Genomic DNA, 23,829 nt, shown 5'->3' on the forward strand with positions numbered 1-23,829 from the left:
GGCCGCCCCACTTGCCCTGCCCTATAGCCGCCCCTGTTCCTAACCATCGCAGACCTGCCTCTTTTAAACACTCTCTTAAACTCCTCTGTCTGCAGCCCCCTGGTCACTCTGCCTCTGGCTTTTAAAGCCTGCTCGCCTAGATCATGCCTACCCCATCGTGAGACACACAGGGGAAGGCTGACCAGAGGCAATCAAGGAAAGAAAGCATGTATTTGGCATTTGTTATTTCTGCTTCAAACCAGGGAGTGTTTCAGCACACCCAGAACTGCTAGTTTTAGTACTACTGCTTTAAAGAAAACATTTTTGTTCCTTGAGAAAACTGAAGGTTAAGGATCCCCACATACCTCTGACTAGAGCCATCAACAAGGAATTATCAGTCTAGAATAGCCAAAATTTTGAAGGCAAACTTTTTTAAAAAGTACCTGTGATTTAGGTGCCTAGTCCCATTTTCTAAAGGACTTTTGCCGTTCATTTTACTGAGGCCTCTAGCCACATGTAGAGATGCGATGGAGGCTGGGCTTGGAAGGGCTTGCATGCTTGATACCAACCACATTTCCACACACCTAATGAGTGTCTGGAGGAATGGGCCAGAGCAGCCTCTTCCTCCGAATTCCATGGCTCCCTCCTCCAGGGCACTTTGTTTTGTTTCACAAACAGGGAGGAACTAATAGGGGAAGTGGAGGTGGGTGACAACTTGGGAAGCAGTGACCATGAGATGGTAGATTTCAGGATCCTGGCCAATGGAAGAAAAGAGAGCAGTAAAATACACACCTTGGACTTCAAAAAAGCAGATTTTGACTCCCTCAGATATCTGATGGGCAGAGTCCCCTGGGATGCTAATATGAAGGGGAAAGGAGTCCAGGACAGCTGGCAGTATTTTAAAGAAGCCTTATTGATGGCACAGAAAGAAATCATCCCGACGCGTAGCAATAGAGGCAAACATGGTAGGAGACTGGATTGGCTTACAGGGGAAATCCTTGGTGTACTTCAGCACAAAAAGGAAGCTTACAAAAAGTGGAAACTTGGACAAATGACCAAGGAGGAGTTTAAATGTATAGCTCGAGAATGTTGGGGGTTATCAGGAAGGCAAAAATGCAAATGGAATTGCGACTGGCTAATGATGTGAAGGATAACAAGAAAGGTTTCTACAGGCATGTTAACAAGAAGAAGGTGATCAGAGAGGGTGTGCGGCCCCCAATGGATGAAGGAGGTAACCTAGTGACAGATGATGTGGGGAAAGCTGAAGTACTCAATGCTTTCTTTGCCTCTGTATTCACGGACAAGGTCTGCTCCTGGACTTCTGCGCTAAGTGACGCAAGATGGGATGAAGATGGACAGCCCGTGTTGGGTAAAGAACAGGTTAGGAACTATTTAGACAAGCTAAACGTACATAAATCCATGGGTCCGGACTTAGTGCATCTGAGGGTACTGAGGGAGTTGGCAAATGTCATTGAGGAGCCTTTGGCTATTATCTTTGAAAAGTCGTGGAGATCGGGAGAAATCCTGGATGATTGGAAAAAGGCAAATGTAGTGCCCATCTTCAAAAAAGGGAAGAAGGACGATCCAGGGAACTATAGGCCGGTCAGTCTTACCTCGGTTCCTGGAAAAATCATGGAAGGGATCCTTAAGGAAACTATTTTGAGGCACTTGGATGAGAAGAAAGTGATTAGGAATAGTCAGCATGGATTCACAAAAGGCAAGTCGTGCCTGACCAATCTGATTAGCTTCTATGATGAGGTAACTGGCTCGGTGGACATGGGAAAGTCAGTGGATGTTATATACCTTGACTTTAGCAAGGCTTTTGATACGATCTCCCACAATATTCTTGCCAGCAAGTTAAGGGAATGTGGATTGGATAAATGGACGGTAAGATGGATAGAAAGATGGCTAGAAGGCCGGGTCCACTGGGTAGTGATCAACGGCTCGATCTCAGGATGGCGGTCGGTTTCTAGTGGAGTGCCCCAAGGTTCGGTTCTAGGACCGGTTTTGTTCAATATATTTATTAATGACCTGGATGAGGGGATGGATTGCACCCTCAGCAAGTTTGCGGGGACACTAAGCTGGGGGGAGAGGTAGATACGCTTAAGGGCAGAGATAGGGACCAGAGTGACTTAGACAAATTGGAGGATTGGGCCACAAGAAATCTGATGAGGTTCAACAAGGACAAGTGTAGAGTCTTGCACTTGGGATGGAAGAATCCCATGCATAGTTACAAGCTGGGGACCAACCAGTTAAGTAGTAGTTCTGCAGAAAGGGACCTGGGGGTTACAGTGGATGAGAAGCTGGATATGAGTCAACAGTGTGCCCTTGTAGCCAACAAGGCTAATGGCATATTAGGTTGCATTAAGAGGAGCATTGCCAGCAGATCCAGAGATGTCATTATTCCCCTTTATTCGGCTTTGGTGAGGCCACATCTGGAGTATTGTGTCCAGTTCTGGGCCCCCCACTACAAAAAGGACGTGGACGCATTGGAGAGGGTCCAGCGGAGGGCAACCAAAATGATTAGGGGGCTGGAGCATATGACTTATGAGGAGAGGCTGAGGGACTTGGGTCTGTTTAGTCTGCAGAAGCGAAGAGTGAGGGGGGATTTGATAGCAGCCTTCAACTTCCTGAAGGGAGGTTCCAAAGAGGATGGAGAGAGGCTGTTCTCAGTAGTGACAGATGGCAGAACAAGGAGCAATGGTCTCAAGTTGTGGTGGGAGAGGTCCAGGTTGGATATTAGGAAAAACTATTTCACTAGGAGGGTGGTGAAGCACTGGAATGGGTTACCTAGGGAAGTAGTGGAGTCTCCATCCCTAGAGGTGTTTAAGTCTCGGCTTGACAAAGCCCTGGCCAGGCTGATTTAGTTGGAATTGGTTCTGCCTAGAGCAGGGGGCTGGACTTGACGACCTTCTGAGGTCTCTTCCAGTTCTATGGTTCTATGATTCTATGATTTGTGAAGCAGTTTGAAAAGGCTGCGGATGGTAGGAGAGCCAGGCTGCCAAATCCCCACAAACTGTCGTGTGGGTGGACTAGGGGATTCTGACTGTGCTTGGCAAAGGCAGAGCTTTGCTGATATACAGCAGGGATACGGAAGGGTGCGCATGGGAAGGGTGCGCATCATGCGTGCCTAGGCAGTAACCTAAGCCGCAGTGTCTGAAGAGGAGCACAGACTCCTTCCCCCAGAACGAGCCCCCTCCTCCATTGCTACCTATCTGCTCTCCCTCCCTTCCCCCGCCCGCTGGGCTCTTTCCCGCCCTGCGTGTGTCCCGTTTGGCTCCAGGAGCAGAGGCTGGAGGCGCGGGAGGGCGCTAGGGCAGCGGCTGCAGGTGTCGTCACTGAGCCTGTTCCTGTCCCAGGCGCGTGCCGAGCCCCGAGCAGGCGCTGCAGAGCGCACAGCGGAGTCTGCCGTGCAGACGGGAAGCGCCGCTGCGTGACTCCAGAGCGGCAGCCGGGCAAAGTAAGAGTCTCATTGCAGTGGTACTGCAGCTGCCCTGCCCGCACCATGCGCCTCTCCGGCTCCAGGGCGGGCTCCGTGCGGCTGCTGCTCTCGCTGGCTGCTCTGTGGCTGTCGGATGCTAAAGAAACAGGTAAATATATTAGATCATCCTCCCTATTGCTCTCCTCACCGGCCCCCTGCAGCTGCGCCCTTCAGGAAGTGCTGAAGGGCAGCTCTAGCGCTGGAGGGGCGAAGCCAGCCGCTTTCCTCCTGCAAGTGGCGTGTCCATCTCCCTAGGCGAACTTCAGTGCAGAATCGCTCTCATCCGCCCCCTGGATCACACTGGGAGTGGATTGGAGGTGGGGGAACGGTATGGGGACGTGTTGTCGTGTGTCCTTGCTAACTGCAGCCAAGCAAAGATCTCTGTCCTGAAACATCCCCAAGGCTCTGGCTTAGATAGAGAAATTCTCCCACACGCCCCAAGAAAAAACAATCATTTTATATGGGCACTTCAGATTTGTTTGAGCCAATCGCTGTTGGGTTCCCCCCCCCCCCAGAAGAACCTAAAGCATCGTTTGTATGAGGTTACCTGATCAACATTTCCTGCTGCTTTGCACTAGACTTTTTTTTATCACCCTCCCTTCCCCCTGTGTGTATGCAGTGGCAAGGGAGTTTTCTTGTTCCTTCATCAACTTTCAGAAAAAGGGTCTCATTGTGTCTCAACAGAAGGTGCAAAGTAGGTCTTGCATCGCAATCTTTGAAGAGACATAGTTTGACTGCAGGTTTAGTGCATCTTCCATGTCACAGTCTGTTTAGAAGCCAATCTCCTCATCTTTTCCTAGGGCAGGGATAGGGAACCTTTTTTGCGTAGGAGGGGCGCTGACCTACAGAAAAAGCAGTTGGGGGCCCCACACAAGTGAGAAAAAACCTTCATTGATGTGGATCCTGACTGAGGTGAAATACACTCCTCACATTCCCCTCCCATACCCACACCAGAGCCTAAATTTGTAGATTTTGTGTATGCCAGCCCTGTGGGGAATGTGGGGGGACTGGAACACCACCACAGGCTCCCCAATGCTGGGGGGGGGGTGATCCTCTGGGGAGGATCCAGGCAAGCAGATAGCTGCATCCAGCCCCTGGGCCATAGGTTCCCCACCTCTGTTTCTAGGGTGTGAAGTTACACATAGGTATGTTGGATAGTAAAATCTAATGGCTAATCTAAGAGTTTAAATTTCTGATATCACAGAATTATTGGGAGGATTAATTAATTAATGGAGATATGGCACTTTGAAAATGCCAAGTGCTGCAGAATGTCTAAGAATCATTAGTCCAATGCCAATGCTCTTTGTTTTATGAAAGAGGCAGTTTCTGTTTCTGAAAACCATTGTTGGAGAAACTCCATGTAAACTAACCATGATAATATCCATAGCAGGCTGTTTTTGGCAGCTGATGAAGATGATATTTATTTATTTATTTATTTTGGAGATCATTATATTTTAAAAATCACTGTCTTAAACCAGGAAACATGAAATAGGACCCAAGGTTATGGCCTGTACCCTGTGTGTAATTAACATGGCTCTCAGCAGCTCCAGGACTTGCCAATCCATTCCAAGGAGAGATCAGCCTGTTCACAAAGGTCTCTCTCTTGAAATAAGCTTTTCATAACTGGATAGATAATTAATGGAAGGAAAGCTCAGGTCAGTGACTTCTCAGACACAAGGCACCTTCTACCTTATTTTGAAGTACCCTGTACTACAGCCAAAAAGACATGGCCTATCTCAGTGAACATATTATTGCTACTGTATATGGATTATTCATTAAACTATTATATAATCCTGTGTACTAATGTACATGGACAGGGGAAGAGGGAACTGATGAAAAGTGAGAAGAGACATGTAAGATGAGAACTCTCCACTGTGATAGAGCTATTTGAATGTTTGTGCAATGTGAAACTCATGTGGTTTCTTAGATTCTTCTGTCTCACCCCCACATATTTTTCAACAGGTTGATATGGCATGCCCTTGTGATAATTTCATTATGAAAATGTGAGAAGATGAATAGTGCAGAAAGTGACATTTTCTACTAAGTCTTCTGTAAGCTTTCAGAACCTGCTGTATCTTTAAGTGCATTGATGTCTATACAGCAGCATGTACATGCTATCCTTCAATGGAGATTAGAACCCTTCTGCCAGACACAATTCCAGGCAATCCTTGTGTTGATCAGAGCAGTCACCTGCAGCAGTTCTGTGCTTCCAAGTGCCATAACAACATTTAACCTAATTTACCCGATGGATTAGGATTTTTCCATGCCTCTATTATTTCCTGCAATGTGCAGTGATGCCCCCATGTGGTTTATCCCTCCTAGTTTCCATCTTGTGCTGCCAGGGTATTTGTTTTATAGAGGCAGGTGAACCTAACTCACCCTCTGTTGTATTTAAAAAAAAAAAACAGGCCAAATTCCAAGCTTTTCTAATCAGCCACTTTCCTCAAGCATGGCCCTGACACTTAAAAAGGGCTAAAGTATTTGCAAAACTCTAAAGATATAGCAAATAGAGGAAAAACACCCAAAACCTACAGTCTGATGCCTTGTTGGAGAAAGCTTTTCCACTATGGGACAAATGTACTGATTAACTGTAGGATATAATTAACTATCAGGCCCTTATCTCTGTTGTCCCTCAACATCATCCTTCTGAGTAAATTGGTTCACAGATGACAGAGAATGATTGAAATGTGAAAATAAAGAATTAGCACAGATGACGTAAGGCAAGTGGAAACCTGATAGTGGCACAGAGAGTTTTCATGATCCTGTGCTGCACACATTTGTGAGAAGAGGCCAAGGTGATCCTTCTCAATTGGTAGTGGTCCTCAGTGCTAGTGGTAGGAAGGGGAAAGCACTTTCTGGAACTGGCAACTTGGCAAGTGTTTTGATTTGCCTTCTTCTTAAGGCAGTACACAATCTCACTTCATCTAGACACATCCCTGCTCAGTTACTCAAAGGTCAGCAGTCTTTTGCATCCTATTTTTACTACAGTCCTGGCTGTTTAGAAAAGTCTGTTTTTTTTCAGACATTTATAGATAAGCATAAGCTTGTTCTTTCTGTGCATTTTTAGTCATTAATATAGCTATCACTTGTTTTGGCTGTTGCCCATGTAATAATATTTTTTAAATAACTGTAGCTGACATTGTGTCATTTAGGGTGTCTCTAGACTACATGGCTCCGTCAATGGAGCCATGTAAATTAGTTTATTCGGCATAGTAAAAGAAGTAGGGATTTAAATAATCCCCGCTTCATTAAAATAAACATGGCTGCTGCGCTGTGCCAACGATCAGCTGATCTGGCACAGCGCGGCAGTCTAGATGCAGATCTGTCGGCTGGGAAAGCCTTTGCCGACCGATCCTGTAAACGTCGTTTCACGAGGCATAAGGGATTGGTTGGCAAAGGCTTCCCCAGCTGACAGATCCGTGTCTAGACTGCTGTGCTGTGCTAGATCAGCTGATCGTCGGCACAGGGCAGTGGCCATCTTTATTTTAATGAAGCGGGGATTATTTAAATCCCTACTTCTTTTACTATGGCGAATAAACTAATTTACATGGCTCCATTGACAGAGCCATGTAGTCTAGACACACCCTTAGTGAAGACACTCAGGGTACGTCTAAACTACATGCCTCCGTTGACGGAGGCATGTAGATTAGCCAGATCGGCAGAGGGACATGAAGCCGCGATTAAAATAATCGCGGCTTCATTTAAATTTAAATGGCTGCCCCGCTCCGCCGATCAGCTGTTTGTCGGCAGATCGGGGCAGTCTGGACACGCCGCGTCGACAAAGAAGCCTTTCTTGATCGGCACAGTTATGCCTCGTGAAACCAGGTTTACGTGTGCCGATCAAGAAAGGCTTCTTTGTCGACGCGGCGCGTCCAGACTGCCCCGATCTGCTGACAAACAGCTGATCGGCAGAGCGGGGCAGCCATTTAAATTTAAATGAAGCCGCGATTATTTTAATCACGGCTTCATTTCCCTCTGCCGATCTGGCTAATCTACATGCCTCCGTCGACGGAGGCATGTAGTCTAGACACACCCTAGGAGGCTGTACCCCTGCTTGCTGCGCTCGCCAACTTTCCTCTCACGGGAGGTAGGTAACCCCAGCTCTCCCCATGGCCACCGGGGAAGGTTGGGCTGCACCAGCCTGGGCCCCTTCTCCCCACTCCTAACAGCCCAGGTCCCTTCTTCCTCCCCCTGCAAGCCTGGCTCCTTCTCCCTCCTGGGCCACATCAGCCCTGGCCCCACTTCTCCTTCCTCCCCTTCCCGCGCCAGCCCAGGCCCCTTCTCCCGCCCCCTGCTGTGCCAGCCCAAGCTCCTTCCCCCGCCACAGCAGCCTGGTCCCTTTCTCCCTCGCCAACCTTAACCCCCACCCCGGCTGTGGCACATACCAGGCCCAGCTCTAACCCCAACAGCCAGGGAGGCACAGGGATGCCTGCCCACCTTGCATGGTGCACAGTGAGGCATAGGTAGTGCCATGTGCATGCGGTGCTTCGGGGCACTGCAGCCTGCTGAAGTGGGGAAAGCAGCAGTGTGGAGGGCTGCTGTCCCGACCTCGCTCTCGTGCAGTCCCGCCTGCTGTGCTCACTGCCCCAGCCCTGTCCACAAAGCCCAGGGCCGCCCACAAGGAGTGGAAGTGAAGGAATAGGCAGGTCAGTGCCCCCCTCCCTCCCCCCCCCCCCCCCCCGCCTGGACAGCCGGTTCTCAGGTTTCCCTGCTTGTTTGTCTACCTTGATGATGTCAAACAAATTCAAGTTTTTTCACAAACACGAACTGTCTTTATTTAACAAAACTGGGGGCAGGGAGATGAAACTCTGGTGAGACTGGGGAAAGGAGGTGGGAGAGTGGAGGAGAGAGGGTAGGAGAGGGGAGGGGGAAACCTGGGAGGAGGGAGCTGGAAGGAGGAAGCAAGGGGAAGAAGGGGGAGGGGAAGCTCAATGGTGGGGGTCTCGCCGGGCCAACTGTCTCCCAGAACAGTGGATGCGGGGGCCTTGGCATCCCCAAGGGGATGGGGAGGAGGGTGTGGAGGTTGAGGAGGGTGTGGAGGGAGAAGCGGGAAGGGGAGAAGGAATGGGAGGAGGAGCGGTAGCTGGGGAGGCAGCAGGTGCTGGAGCGGCAGGAGGTAGCATACTCTGCACCAGGGCCTGCAGGTGTTGGCAGATGGCACGGCCCTGGGCAAGCTGCTCCCACGGGAGCTGCAGGTCTTCTTGCACCCAGTTCTGGAGGGTGCGGTGCAGGGCTCGCAGTGCCCCCAGGGGCTGCTTTCGGTACCTCTGCACTTTTCAGGTGGACCTGCAGAGCCGTCAGGTGCGGGAGCATGTCCTGGGCGAGGTGGTGCGCCCTTCACGCGCAGCTGGTGTGGCTGTGGAGAAACAAACAAGTGGTCTGTTCTCCCTGAGGACACAGTGGGTGAAGCCCAGCCCCCCTCTGCGAGGTGAAGATGACCGTGCCCTGCACCGTCAGAGCTGATGTGCTTGCACAGAGGCCATGATCGGAATGTCCGGCTGTCCCCAGGACCTGGAGCTGCCCTGAGACCGCACCCATGCCCCTGTGCTGTGTATAGTGCGGCTGAGGTGGGGAGGAGATATCCCCTGCCTCTGTGTAGAGGGGGCTTGTGAAGGGAGGCCATCCTGCTGTGTACCGCTGCGGGGTCAGGAGCATGTCATGTCTCTTCACACGCGTCTGGCTATCAGGTCAAAGCCCCTGTGTGGCAGGCAGCTAGAGCCACCTGCCCAGGGGTGGCACGGCACGTGCTCGCACATGCTTGCACATGCTCTCACATGCACAGATTGTTGTGTGATCCATGGTAAGCAAGGCCCATGCGCGCCGTCCCTGGTCTCCCTGCCCCGCCTCCCTCCCCCAGGAAGGGGACAGTGATGGCACTCACATGTTGTGGCCTCCCCAGACAACGGTGGTGACTTAGCTGCTGGGACAGCTCGGCGGTCCTGGTGGAGAGGAACCATCTGTGGTGGCTCCTGCGGCTTCTCCTTCACGCCCTGGTCAGGGCTTTCTGCTCCCGGATCGTTGCTCCCCAGGGTGGCATGGACCATCCCGCCTCCCATTATGTGGTCCAGGGCATCAAAATAGGGACAGGTGTCTACCCCTTTAGGGGAGCTGCCCCATGTAGCCCTTGCGTACGCCTTCCAGAGCTCTTTAATTTTCATTCGCACCCGCTTCTGGGTGCACATGTGGCCTTTGGTGGCCATAGTGGCAGCTATGTGGCCGTACATGTCTGTGTTCCTCCATCTAGTGCGGAGATCATGGATATTGGAGGCCTCCCCCCAAACCTCAATGAGGTCCATGAGCTCCGCACTAGTCCAGGAGGGCACCCACCGTCTCCGGCCCCTGGCTGGCTCCTGGGAGCTGGGGGACTGGACGATGGACGGCTGGCTGGCACTGGCTGCCCAGCTCATTCTGCGGGCACTCGGTCAGGGGCAGCGACTGTTGGCAGGTCTGGATCGGGCACATACAGTGTGGCCCGAATCTACCGCTTTAAGGGCTCCTGGGCTGGGGGAGAGGAGAGGAGTTTGCCTGGTTTGTCCCAGAGTGGCCCCCAGGGGAAACTGGGAAGGGCTGGAGGCCTCCTATTTCGAAATAAGCATCTATACAGCGCTTATTTCGAATTAGCTATTTCGAATTTGGCGTTATTCCTTGTGGAATGAGGTTTACCAAATTTGAAATAAGCGCTCCGCTATTTTGAATTTATTTCGAAATAGGGGTTTGCCTGTGTAGATGCTATTAAAGTTAATTCGAAATAATGGCTGTTATTTTGAATTAACTTTAATGTGTAGACATACCCTATGGGAACAGCTGAAAACATGACCCCACTTCTTCACCTTTCTCGAGCACCGTGAAGTACCAGGCATTTCCTGGGGAACAGTGACAGAGCAATCTTTTCCATGTCCTAAGCCTGAATAGTATGATGGGAGAGGGGATCTTTGTGGCTTCTCTGCCTACAGTGTAATAATGTGGTGCCAGTCAGACTCTGGCCCATACTAATTGTAAAGATCTCATACTACTGCTTTATCACTAATATCACCCCTGACAATTGACATGTGAGAAAGGAAGCTGACAATGGATTTTTTTTCTGCAAGATGACTATCGCTGTGCACACTGAGCCAGGCAGTTGTTTGAAAGAAATGCAGCCAATATTTGTATTTAGTTCATGAAAAGAAACAATTTCAAATGCAGCTGTATCTGTCCCATCATTTCAACAAAAAGGGAATACAATAGTTTTAACCTTAGTTTAACTCTTTCTTTCTTTCCCAATAGGTACAGCTATGACAACAGGAGATATCAATCAGCAAACTCAAGAGAGCATTTCTGATTATACCACGAAGAGACATGACTTATCTACCCCTGGTAAAAAAACAAATGTTAATTATTATACTTGAGTATGCTTCAGATTACATTTCCCCCCCAGTTATCCCCTTTCTTAAATGGCTTTGACAGTATGATGTCAATTACATTTTATTAAGTAAGTACCTTTCATGAAATACATTCTTCAGAAGGAGAAACTGAGGCCCAGAATGTTTAAGTGGGTTGTCTGAAGTCATATAGCAAATAGGGATTTGGATGTTTAACTGTTTAATTGGTAAGCCTCACCCCTACCAGTCTGCAGACAGGGGCTGTTCTGGCTGGGCTGACTTATTGGAAGATTTGACCGTGGAACTAGGATTTTACTCTGACTTCTTTTTTTTACTAGGATGTCTCTGACTTCTTGGCTCAGGCTTATTCATATATATCACAGTGCCTCCTAGACCAGTTGCTCAACTTCTAATTCCTCCATCTTAATACTTTTTCTTAATGTACTAATCCTTACACACAAACTTTTGCAAACTTACATATTTCAAGCCATTTTTTTCTGAATTGCTCTGATTTTGCAAAGGTTTCGTTGTGGGCATTTACCCAGGCTATATCCACACTGCAGAGTTTTTGCGCAAAAACTCGTGGAACGTCCACACTACAAGCAAGTTTTTGCACAAGAAAATGTACAGTACATTGTAAGAAGAGAAGGTTTTTCAGCAAGAGTTATTCCTCTTTCTACGAGGAATAAGCCTTTTTGCACAAGAGCTCTTGCGCAAAAAGGAATGTGTGGACGGCAAACAGGGGTTTCTTGCACAAAAACAGCCTATCGGAAAAAACACAGGTACTCTGATGGCCATTCTGTTAATGGCAATCAGAGCGTTCTTGTGCAAGAGCATCCACACTGCATATGTGATCTCTTCTGCAAAAAGCTTGTTGTGCAAGAAGCCTGCAGTGTAGACATAGCCCAAGTCTCAGTTTCTAATGACTCCATTGATAGTCACTGACACCTGTCAAGATTAAGTTTCCATTTTTTAGTGTTCTGGGTGCGCACATTTGTCTGTCTTGTTAATATCAGATAATTTCAGTTTGCAATGTTTTTAAATCAAAATCTGTCTTGTGCAAAATATATTTGTTGTTGCTTAGAGATACAAGTTTTAAGCTATCTAAAGCTCTGAACTGGCATCTTCAGGACAGCTCATTGTCTTATGTCTAACAGGCTTCTCTGAAAGTCTGGAATTCCCCTTCCTCCTGAGTTTCCATTGCAGTCCTTGTCCTTTAAAACTTTCATTCTTCTTGTAAAGGAGGTGTCTTTTTAATATGAATGCAATATTACTTAATAGACTTCACTATGCAGAGCAGGAGATTTTCTGTGGGATAGGAAGAATTTTCATAGGCCAGTGATGAAATCCTGACTCCATTGAAGTCAATACGGGCACGTCTACACTGAAATAACTCATATTATTTTGAAGTAACAAGGTGAGCGTCTACACAGCAAGCCTGTTATTTTGAAATTATTTCAAAATTCTGGAAAACAAACCCTCATTTCACGTGGATTAACATCTATTTTGAAATAGTTATTTTGAAATAGGGTGTGTGTAGACAGCGCAGCTGTGGTTATTTCAAAATATTTGGACTCCAGGGATTCTCACAGCTGCTCTGGTGGACACTTTATCCACACCCTTCAGAACTCTGTACTTTCCCTTCCCCGACAGTCTTGGAATGGGGAAAGGGCTTGTGGTATGAGGAAGGCCCTGACAGCCCTGTGCCACACACCAGCAGGTTTCACTGCCTTCCCTGCTGCCATTAGTGATCCCAGTGCTCCCACTGAGCCCCCCACAGCTGCAAGCGAGCCAGCAGCTAGTTCTGCTGGGGGTGGAAGAGGAGGGCCCCTTCCAGGTCAGGTATGGAGATCCTCGATCTCATTGAGGTCTGGGAAGAGGAGGCTAACCTCCAGGATCTCCATACCATATGCAGGAATGCAGATGTGTACGGCCAGATGGCCGCCACCATGGGCCAGAAGGGCCACATGTGCACTTAGGAGCAGGTGCGCATGAAAATTAAATAACGTAGGCAGGCCTACACGGAGGTCAGGAGCAGAGTTCCTGCTTAGGGGCAGCACCCCAGGTGTGCCACTTTTATGAGCAGCTGCACCACATTCTCAGAGCGGGGGAGGGTCAGTCCTCCCCTCCCCCCTGCCATGTCATGGACTCCAGCCTGGAGATAGCCATTGTGAATCTCCTGGAGGGCAGGCTGTGGACGAGGAGAACGAGGAAGTGGAGGAGGAGGAGGAGGCCAGCACTGACACCATGCCTGCCTACCAGAAGCTCATCCTGACCCTGGAACCATGCTTCCCTCTTCCCCCAGATGTCGCCCAGGGTTTGGACGAAGACGGGGAAGGCCCATCAGGTGAGTTCCATATTTTCCTAGACATATGTAAAGGGAAGCTGTGGGCAGTAAGGGGCTGCGCACTCTTCGCTCAGACTTCTTGGCCTGGGGATTGCACAGAAGCCTGTGCATGTAGGTGCACATGGAGTGCCAGTCCAGAGCAGACAGCCGCATGAGGCTGCCACACAGGAACCAATCACTCCTTCTCACAAGGTTCCTGCACAAGCCTGGCTTACTCCCGACTCCGTGGTGGGACACCTTCCCACCATAAGCTACCACTAAGGAGGATGGGGTTGGGGGGAAACACAACTGTGCTGCCCACAGCACAGGGTCATGACTGCACTCTTGGGGCAGCATCCAAACCCAAGCAAGCACGGCAAAGCAGAGGACACCGAGCTCCTGCATGGGAGGAAGGAAGAGGAGGGGAGCCCAGTAAAGCCCTCCCTGACAAGTGGCAACTGCTGCTCATACACACCTCCCCCAATGTCCTCCTCCCGTCTCCAGCAGCCAGGGATAGAAGTTCTCTCCCTGTGGGATGCCGCCACTGCCAGACTCAGTGCGTGTGCAGAACAGAGAGAAGGTGCGATGCCCTGTCACTCCTGCCCTCAGGCTCCCAGCCTGGGTGGCACCTTCCTGTGCTTGCTTGTTCCCAAGAGTGGAGGTAGCGAGGCTCCCCAAAACATCCGTGCCCTTGCAGGACAGTGCCTGCTGTATAGGCCACAGATGGCCTTGCTCAAAGCACATCGCCTTCATCTGATGTGAGACCTTTTGGTGTCAGCTGACAGATGAGGGCTAGGGTTCAGGCACAAAGTCTCCAGGGATGACTACCCTTCTCACTTTTCTTCACAGCTGGACCAGCTATGAATGAGAAACATCCACCACCTACTGCACCATCCTCCCCACCCTGCAAGAACCACCGCAGACAACCCCATGAGGACTTGGAGCGGGAACACATCACCTGCTTGTGTGCCCTGCAGCAGTGTCTCGAACAGCAGGAGCAGAGGTCAGACATTGACCTGGAGCTGCACCACACCATCTGGCAGGAGCTACTGCAGCATGTGCATGGCATAAGCTGCCACCATTGACCACCTGGTCATCGCGACTGAGCAGTCCAGCAGCCACCCCCTCCTTGCACCCACTCCTCTCAAGTCCCCCGTTCCTGCTCTCACTCCCACTCCCACTCCCGTCCCTACCCCTACCCCTTAACCTCTCCTTCTAGCCACTGAGGGCCCCACACATGAGGCGGTAGGACCACCGAAGGCAGGCGTCAGTCCCAGCCCCCTCCCTGAGACCTTCCTGCTCCTTACACCTCCCCCCTCCAAAGTTCTTTCCCCAGTCCCTCCCCAGTTATATTTACTCCAAATAAATTCACAGAGATTCTCTTGTGCCAAAACAAAAAGTCTTCTTTATTTGGTCTGAAGAGGAGGGGAGGGATGGGAAATGTGGGAAGGGAGGTTAGGAGAATGAAGGGATTTAAGGGGAAAAGCAAAGAGGGGCAATACAGAGGCCCCTTGTGGGGAGGCCCAGGTAAGGGTGCCACAGCTGGTCTTGTCTGAAATAGTGATGCTAAATAATGGTTAATTGAATAGTTGATTAACCTCATGAATTCTTATTGGTTACTTGACTATTCTATAGTCTCCAGGGTGTGGAAGCAGGCTCTTTGCTGGCCAGGCCTCTCGTGCATATTGCCATCCAAGCAAAAGGTCAACTTCCCCTTGATGAAAACCCTTACACTATGTAACTTAAAGGTCAGCGACGAACAGAAACCAAAACTAGACCTAAAAAGTTCATGTAAAGTTCATGCTGGTTGTGCTGACTGTGCCATGCCCGATAAGGCAGAAAAGGAAAAACAGGAAACCATCTCACCCCCTTACTCCTGTCACTTAACAGACAGGGTCTGCTAGCCTATCACAAAAAGTGCGCAAAAGCTTTCTCTATAAAACAGCTACCTTCCTATATCAAATTGAGGAATCCCGAATAAACATTGGATGGCAGAATACGAGCCAGGCCCAAGGACTGATCACCTGAGGGCCACCTCCCACTCACCGAACCAGAGTTCCTGTAGAACGTAACGTATACCAACTATGCTGTTGTTGCTGTTGTACTTTGTGTTTTTTTAAGTGTGACTATTGCTATCTAAACTTAGTTAAAAGTTTTGTTAAGTAGTATTGTTAAGAGTTTTAGATAAGTAATTAGACTTATGAGTAAGATTGATGTAAATGTAACTGTTGATAATCCCTGGTCCCTTATTGACAACTATTGGGACTTAGAAAAAGCTCAGGGAATTTTCATTTATTGTATTGCACTTTGCTTATTGCTCCTACTAATAGTTATTTGGTGGCCACGCATGTAAGAGACTAATAAAGAAAAGCTATAATTGGTAGCATTCTAATAAAAGTTTAAAAGATATTTAGTAATAGTTTGCCTGTTTCTGTGCCTCCCTGGGACTAGCCACATTTACGAACCTTTTACTTTAAACCACACAGGGGTGAGGCTGGCAGCCAGTGCAGTCCAACCCCACTCCTGAAGACTCCAGGCTGTGGGGTCTGCCACTCCAGGCTGCTGCCTCTGTATCAGAGGCAGCAGCACAGGGTGGCAGCAACCCCTGTCCAGGGCAGGGTCTGAGCTCCCAGACTTGGTGTGAGTTGGAATTGAGCTGGGTTGCCTGCCCGCCTGGCTCCTAATACACTCTAAACTCAGAGCCGTAAAAAGAGTAGGTCCCAGACCCAGTGCAAGCTGGGACTGAGCCAGGCTATTGGCCAGCCTGCTAAAAAATTTACTGGTGGGAGGAGGGGAGGGGCAGGAAATGCATGTAGTCTATAGCATTAACTTATAAGCTTTTGCTTATTGGTTAATTGGTTAATTGACTACACTATTACTTCCCTAGTCTGAAACTCTCCCTCAGGACCTCCCGGATGTGCACAGCCCCCTCTTGGGCTTGACAGATGGTAGTGGTGTGTGGATGTTCAAAGGCCCTGGCCAATTGCTTGGCCTCCCACCCTGGCAGGAACGTCTCCCCCTTGTTCTCACTCAGATTGTGCAGGACACAGCAGGCTGCCACCATCTGGAGGGCATTCTCTTTGCCAAGGTCCAGGCAAGTGAGGCGATAGCGGAAACTCTCTTCAAATGGCCGAAGGCGCCTTCCACCACAATGTGGACCCTGCTGAGCCTGGCATTGAACCACTCTTTCTTGTGGTCCAAGTGTCCTGTGTAGGGCTTCATTAGCCTTGGGAGCAAGGGATAGGCAGAGTCACCCATGATGCACGTGGGCATGTCCATGTCACTGGCCCTGATGGTGCGGTTGGGGAAAAAAGGGCTGGCATGCATCTTCTGGAATTGGCTAGAATTTCTAAAGATGCAGGCACTATGCACCTTCCCTGACCACCCAGGAGTAATTTAATATATTATTATAATATAATTATAATTCTCATGCTAATGGTTTGAATTGTGGTATCCGATGGCTCGTACATTACCAACTAACCAAACAATGATGGTGCTAATGGTTCTTGATGTCTGTGTAGAATCTGGTGTTGGTCATCTTCCTTTCAAAGTGCTAACTAATGGTTCTTATCAGCCTCTTGTAACTATTTAGTCTTTAAGGTGCTACTAGACTATTTGTTGTTTTTTAAGTCTTTCCTGTTACAGACTGACTAGGCTACCCCTCTGAAGCTTATCTACTCTCTGTCTTTTTTTCTTCCTCACCTTCATTTTTTTTCCTTCTCCTCCCTCCACCTCCGTCCTTCTCTTATTTATCTTGGACCTGGACTTCCAACACTCCGGTCATCTAAAGAAGTGGGCTGTGCCCACGAAAGCTCATGATACCATCTACATGTTTTGCTAGTCTTTAAAGTGCTACTAGACTATTTGTTGCTTTTTAAGCTTTTGAGTAGTCCCATACTCTGAATGGAATAATTCACATGCTTTAATTTAAGCATGTGTTTAAATGCTGTGCTGAATCAGGTCCTAGCATAGCTAGATATTTTACTTCCACTTGTTATGATAATGTTCACCGTGTTATAGCCAGAGCAAGCAGCCAGAAATTAATATTTTTTAAATGATGCAATAATAATGGTGAACTCAGGCCACCGCTAATTTCAGAATCTGACAGCTAATACATGGTACATGGCAAAGAAGCTGAATCAGGCTTCTACAGGGTCCCTGCACTTCTATTGTTTATTAAAATAACCATTTATAACGCATCAATAATACTTTGCTGAATAATGATGGCTGTATGATAATAACTTATCACTTTCACTTTTCTTTTTTGATAGGTTCACATCTCACTGCACAAGATTTTAATCAGCAGACTAATGAAAATCTCACAATAGTGCTGAATAACATATCCATACCAGGTAAATGGGTTTATTTTTCACCCTGTAGCTTGTTTAATGTTTTAATGTTTTTCCAAGTTATTCGGTAATATCAGATGGCTGTGATAGTACACATTATTTGTTTGTACTGCTTCATCTTTGAGCCTAAAATTAGGGATGTAAATGATTAGTTGAGTAGTCGACTACCTGATGAGCCTAGGCTTATTGTGTAGTCGAGTCACTATTCAACTACTCACTTTCCCCATTCCACCTCCTTGCTGCCTCTGTATCAGGCAGCAACAGGGAGGGGAAACAGGAGCTGGTGCTTTGGGGAGCCAGCTTAAAAGAGCCAAGCGGCTCTTCCTACATTTAAAAGGCAGAGGTACAGCAGTCTGGGACTTGGCGTGAGCCAGAACTGCTCAGCCTATGCACCCAGCTCCTACTACATTTAAATTTCAGAGCCACAGCAGGGGTAACTCCTGAACTCCACCTCCCCTTATCAACTAATTGTGTAGTCGTTATAAATTGTATCGACTACACAATTAGTCAGTTACCCACTTCTTAACATCCTTACCTAAAATGTATATAAAGTAGGATTTCTCTTATCAGCAGTTTAACTAGCAACACAGCAGTAGGCAAAATCCTAAACTACATGGCTTGTAGCAGAAGAAAGATGAATAAGCTTGTCCCATTTACATTGTTACATTCTAATAACTGTTATGCTGCAGAAAGTCAGACTGAATATTTTATTAAAAATACAAGTTGGAGCAATAAGTATTTTGTCTTTGCTATTGATTAACCATAACCAGTAGGCATCAACTGATCAACCAGTTAAGTATTTGCATTCCTAGTACATCTCTCAATATATTTTCCTCTAGCTATGAGAAGCTATGATAATCGGCATTATAGAATGCCCTACATCTAACAACAGAGAAGTATAATTTCCTACTAATCTGGAGAGCAGCATTTTAAAAATAGTGAATCTTGAATGTCACCTATATTGTTTTAGCATTCATGAGTCATTTGATTGCAAAATTTATGCTATAGAGAGAAAAATCCACTTGAAGAATCATATTGGATATAAACTTATATACAAATCTGGCAGGTTTAATGTTCTTATTATATTTTTTTTAATCTAAGAGATGTCACCAGAAAAAAAATCTAGTTATTTTTCATAAATGGATTCCGGTTATGGCTCCACTTTCCTGCAGCAGAAAACACAAAACCCAGGCCTTATACTTAAACTTTATTATTCCTTGATCTGGGGCTTTAACATTCCACCTGAGGAATTTTAAGCTCTCTGATGTATAAGCCTCAAATATGCCTATGTCAGAAGCATATAAAGAAAAAAAGTGTTTTGTGGTGTGGTGTGGCCTTGTGTCCCTTGGAATGATGCTTTTCTACTTCCTCTGTTGTATCTTACTTGTCTCTGAGATTCCAATTTCTGTGATGAGCCAGTGGGACATGCTTTATGACTTCCTATTAAATGCTGTTCATAGAAAGGAGTTGAATTTTGTAATGCAGAGCAACTTTTATATGTAGGCTATGTTCCCAAAAAGCAGAACTCCATAGGACATATAGCCAGGCCAAGAAGGAATGTCTAAGGATGGAAAGAATGAAGTGTCAACACTGGGCTTGGGGATAAGAAGTCAAAGAGATTTATTTATATATTTCAGAATTAAAAGGCTTGTTACTCATATGCTTTTTTCAGCCTGTAGAAAATGTCTATTTACAAGACCTTTTGGTTATTATTACACCCAAATGGAACTGGTTAAAAGTCAAAAATGTGTCATTTTCACTGTGGGTTTGAGAACATTCTTACATTGCTTCCTGCAGTACTGGTAGTTTGCCATTGGAAAAGCAGCAGCAGCAGATGGATCTAAAGATAGCTTAAACAACATACAACCAGTTCAAGCAACAGTAGTGCTAAGGGCCTGATTCAGCCTCATTGATTTTGGGAGTTTTGCTGTTGAATTCAATAGACACAGAATCAGTATCTAAAATTATAGGCCCCAAAGGATCTGAGGGCGGAATTTTCAAAAGCACCAAGTGTCTTAGGAGTACACATACTATGGACTTTCAGTGGTGTGTGTATACCTATGTTATACTTGGGCAACAACCATAGTCACTTTTGTAACGTAAAGGTCTTATGCAAAGCACTTTTTTCTACATTAACATTTTCTTAAAAGCATAGTTGTTTAACACTGTGGTTCTGTCCATATTAGGCACCATATATAGGTAAACACTGGGTCACATTTTGCTTTCACTTGTGTTAGTAAAATCTAGATTAACTCCCCTGCTGTCAGTAGAGTTATTCTGTATTTTCACCAGTGTAAATTAAACCAGAATTTGATCCAATAATTGAAAAGTATCTCAATCCCCCCAAAAAGGAAGTAAGATGCTTCTTTTAGATACATTCATTTATTTTATTTTTTGATAGGGTTTTCCAGTGCTCCAGTGGAAAAACCAGTTATACTAGCCGATCCAGCTACCATTGAACTCTTGTGTACCCTGAACAGCACATCCACTGATTCAGCAGCCATTAATATGACGTGGAAGAAGGATAATGAAACAGTCAGAAGTGGCAATGTCACCTCTAGTAAACTCAAAAATGTCTGGAGTACTCAATATACGTGAGTCTTCTTTACAGTTTACCAGGCACAATTGAAGGAATTAAATCAAATACAGATGTTGTTCAGTAACCATTATCGACTTATGTTGTATGTACTGTAGCATATGTGATGAAAAATGTTTTCCATGTAAAGATGTTATGTCTGTAAAACCAGATAAGTTACAAAATGTATAGACATTAAAAAGTTCACGCTGAATGAGCCTCAGTTAGGGCTAATTTGTTCCCAAAACCCATACATGGGAGCCAAGGATAATGTTAAGGGTTAGGGTTATCTCCTTTTCTTCTCCCTGGCTCAAGGTAACTCAGTTGCCTCACCTCTGTGGTCTGATAAACAAAGGACTTCTCCAGGCAGTCTGAAATGGAAGTAGCAGAAGGAAATGATGCCTTCTTTCAAGTAACAGGAGCAGCCATTGCCTGTTAGCTTCTTTCTTCTAAACTAATCTCTCTCCCCCAATATCTCTATTCGCCATCATAGGAAGAAGGAATGGAGGAGCCTTTTGTCCTTCCCTTTCCCCACTCCATCTACTGCCCTAACTCCTCCTCCATATGTCTCACGGTAGATATATTTTGAGGGGGAAAATTGAAATTTGTTTAATCTTTTGAAACATAGGAAGTTTTATCGGGCATTTCAAAAGTTTCCAGAAAACACTCTAGAGCCTCCATTTTATCACAGTACAAATTCTCCATTGTGATAGTTGAGATAGGGAATACCAGAGCTGTGCACTTGCACTGCTCCCCACTACTGCACAAGTGCATGTACAGTATATACATGTGTCATCCATACTGGCTATGACAAAGCCAATTGGGAGGCCAGCACTTGCTCTACTCCCAGACAGTGGGATGACATCTCTTTAAAAATTATTCTGTGTGGTGATCTGCAGCTGCAAGATCCATACGTTTCATGAGGATTCATAGGGTGTGTCTAGACTACTGAGTTTTGTCGACAAAAGTGGACTTTTGTCGACAAAACTATACCTGCGTCTACACTACCGCTGAGTTCTGTCGACATAATGTCGACAGAACTCAGCAGTTTTGTCGACGCTGGTAAACCTCATTTTACGAGGCATAACACCTTCTGTCGACAGAGTTCTGTCGACAGAAGGTGTTATTGCCTGTAGGGTTGCGTCTAGACTACAGGGTTTTGTCGACAAAGCAGCTTGCTTTGTCAACAGAACTGAATGTGTCTAGACGCTCTATGTCGACAGAACTTCTGTCGACAAAAGCCTGTAGTCTAGACGTACCCATAGACTTTAAGGCTAGAAGGAACTCATGTAGTCTAACTTCCTGTACAACACAAGTGATTTCACTCAGTAAGCTTGCCGGTAACCCATAAACTTATGGTTGAACTAGAGCATTTAGAAAGATATCTGATCTTGAATGAGTGTCTATGTGTAGCCATGTGTTGTGAAATACAGAAAGAGTACACTGTATGTGCACTGTGTACATTTTCTAATTTTTATCTTTCATAGAATGTACTTATTCTTTCTGTCATTCTTCATGAAACCTGAACCGTACACTGTTAACAACTTGTAGTTCATCTTTTAATACTAATCTTTTCTGGTTTTCTTTTACTATACATATTAGGTGTCCAAAAAATGCCTGTATCTTTGCTTTCTCACTTATTCATTTTTATAGGTTGAATATCAGAGAGAGAAATCAAATGGGAAATTACACTTGTATTTTTAAAAGTGAAAAAGAAGTGAAAGCCACATTTCATGTGCAAGGCAAGTTGTATTAACGCTGATTGTTTCACATGAAAATCATACAAACATTCATATATTATAAGGCGAGAAGGGAGCGTTGTGATATTCTACTCTGACATGCTATTATAGAACTCATTGAACTCCTATAATCATAAATTGTAACCGTTAATAATTATCAATTGAAGCTGAAAGTAGTTATTGTTTCCTTTTGGTTTAGAACAGTGGCACTTAGACTGAATAGTAGTAGCTAAACCACTTAGGCAAACTAAGAATCTTTAGTAATTATTCATACTAGCCCTTTGTAAATCATGAAATGAAGATTTTTAGTCTTTTCATGGGAAAGACTAAAAGGGGTTGTAAGCCTAACGTCTGAATTCAGTGCCCTGCTTGTGGCATCTTAAAGTGGTCTGATTTTCAGAGAATGAAATTAAAAGTCCAGTTGGCAGCAAAGCCAGGTCCTGGAACTAATGTAGGCTTCATATGTGTCCTTGCTTGCACAGCTCTTGGAAGCAACCTCCAGGTCCCTGATGCCTTTAGGTGCATAATCAGCCAGGAATACTCTGCATGCTGCTTTGCTCAAGCCAGGGGTACTCTACAGCTTCCATTAGACAGGACTGCAACCAATGGGTGCTGCAGGGGGATGAGGTATGGGAAGCCTTCCTGACTGCCTAGGGGACATGGAGGTCACTTCCTGGGAGCCACCGGGATCCTGAATCCCCTCCCATTCCCCAACCCCCTGTTCCTACTTGGAGTCTTCTCCTGCACCCCAAACTTCTCATCCCTACTCCAGGCAGAGCAGGAGAGTTCAGTTTTCTGCCATTAGAAAGCTGGCAATTCTAGTCAGAGCCAGGCTCAGGAATCAGGCCAAGGCTCGATACAAGTATTGGAGTCTGCGCTGGGACTCCAGGGATCAATCAGCAGTCAGAATCCAAATCAGGAAGTCCTTACTAGGAGGTCAGCAGCAAAGCAGGCATGACAGCCAACTCACATTGTTATTTGATGGATTATTTGTTAAATTGTAAAATATGGAATGATGGGATACAGTGGTAACAGCTGGGTTGCTGTACATTACTAATGTGTGATAAGCTTCTACTAATTAGGCTCATCTAGAGTTGAGAAAATAGTGAAAAATATCCATGAATATTCATTTGAATTTTTTATGAATTTGCTTTAGTCATATTTGCACGCCCTGCTGCAGTCAGAGAGTTTGTAAGCAACCATATGTTATTAGCACGAATGTAACTGGAAAATTAATTTGAATACTGCAAGCTTGAGTACTCACAGAAAGTGAACATTAAATGTATTTACTTAAATTCACCTCAGAAAACTTTTACTCTCATCCAATTAAGGAAGAGAAAAAAAATGCTAGGGCCGATCTTCAGCTTATATAAATTGAAGGCATGGATCTGATCTGCTATGTCTTGTGTGAATATGCCATCTCTTATTCCAAATAGCAAGACAGAACCAGAAAAATATAAGGAATACAATTTTTTAAAAAATTAAGAAAATCATGATCTCCTAGTAGACATTCCAAGAACAGAAAAAAGAGGTGACTTTCATCAGATAAATTATTTGTCATGGTTTATTTCTCTAGGGTTAAGTATATCAGTGGGTGGAGCAATATGTTCAACTGAGCATATAGGCTTCTGCATTGGGAACACTTTAGGTCTTCTATAGCGATAATAAAATTACAGCATAAGTAATTCCAAATTAATATCTTATGCATTGTGTCTTGTGGCCCTATGCTGTTTCTTGCAGGGTTGGGTTGCTGGTACTTCACTCGGTTTGTACATCTAGATGTCAGTGTTTGAAAGTATAACGTTTCTGCAATCCCTTGATTTTTTTCAATCAAGGCAAACTGAAAACTGTTCTGCAGCAATATTTTCCAGAATGCAAAACTGACCAAATACTATCATTTTATGTTATTGTAGCCTGCAAAGAAGTCTTGCAGTTTTGGAAATTGCATGATTTTTTATGCTTTTAGATTTATATATTCATATAGATTGTAACAGAATCTGAATCCTGGATCGCTCATGG

General features: G+C 46.0%; 1 protein-coding gene across 1 annotated transcript in view; it reads left to right on the forward strand.

The window, feature by feature from the left end:
* Nucleotides 1–3,279: 3,279 nt before the first annotated feature.
* Nucleotides 3,280–23,829, forward strand: part of EMB (embigin) — a 36,662-nt gene continuing 16,112 nt past the window's right edge. The window contains exons 1-5 of the mRNA XM_006139518.3: nt 3,280–3,569; nt 10,727–10,816; nt 17,419–17,499; nt 19,898–20,090; nt 21,725–21,813. Of these exons, the coding sequence (XP_006139580.1) occupies nt 3,485–3,569; nt 10,727–10,816; nt 17,419–17,499; nt 19,898–20,090; nt 21,725–21,813 (538 nt within the window). The 5' untranslated portion in view covers nt 3,280–3,484. The remainder of the gene's footprint in view (nt 3,570–10,726; nt 10,817–17,418; nt 17,500–19,897; nt 20,091–21,724; nt 21,814–23,829) is intronic.

Source organism: Pelodiscus sinensis, chromosome 6 (genome assembly GCF_049634645.1).
Source record: "Pelodiscus sinensis isolate JC-2024 chromosome 6, ASM4963464v1, whole genome shotgun sequence".
Lineage (NCBI taxonomy): Eukaryota > Metazoa > Chordata > Testudines > Trionychidae > Pelodiscus > Pelodiscus sinensis.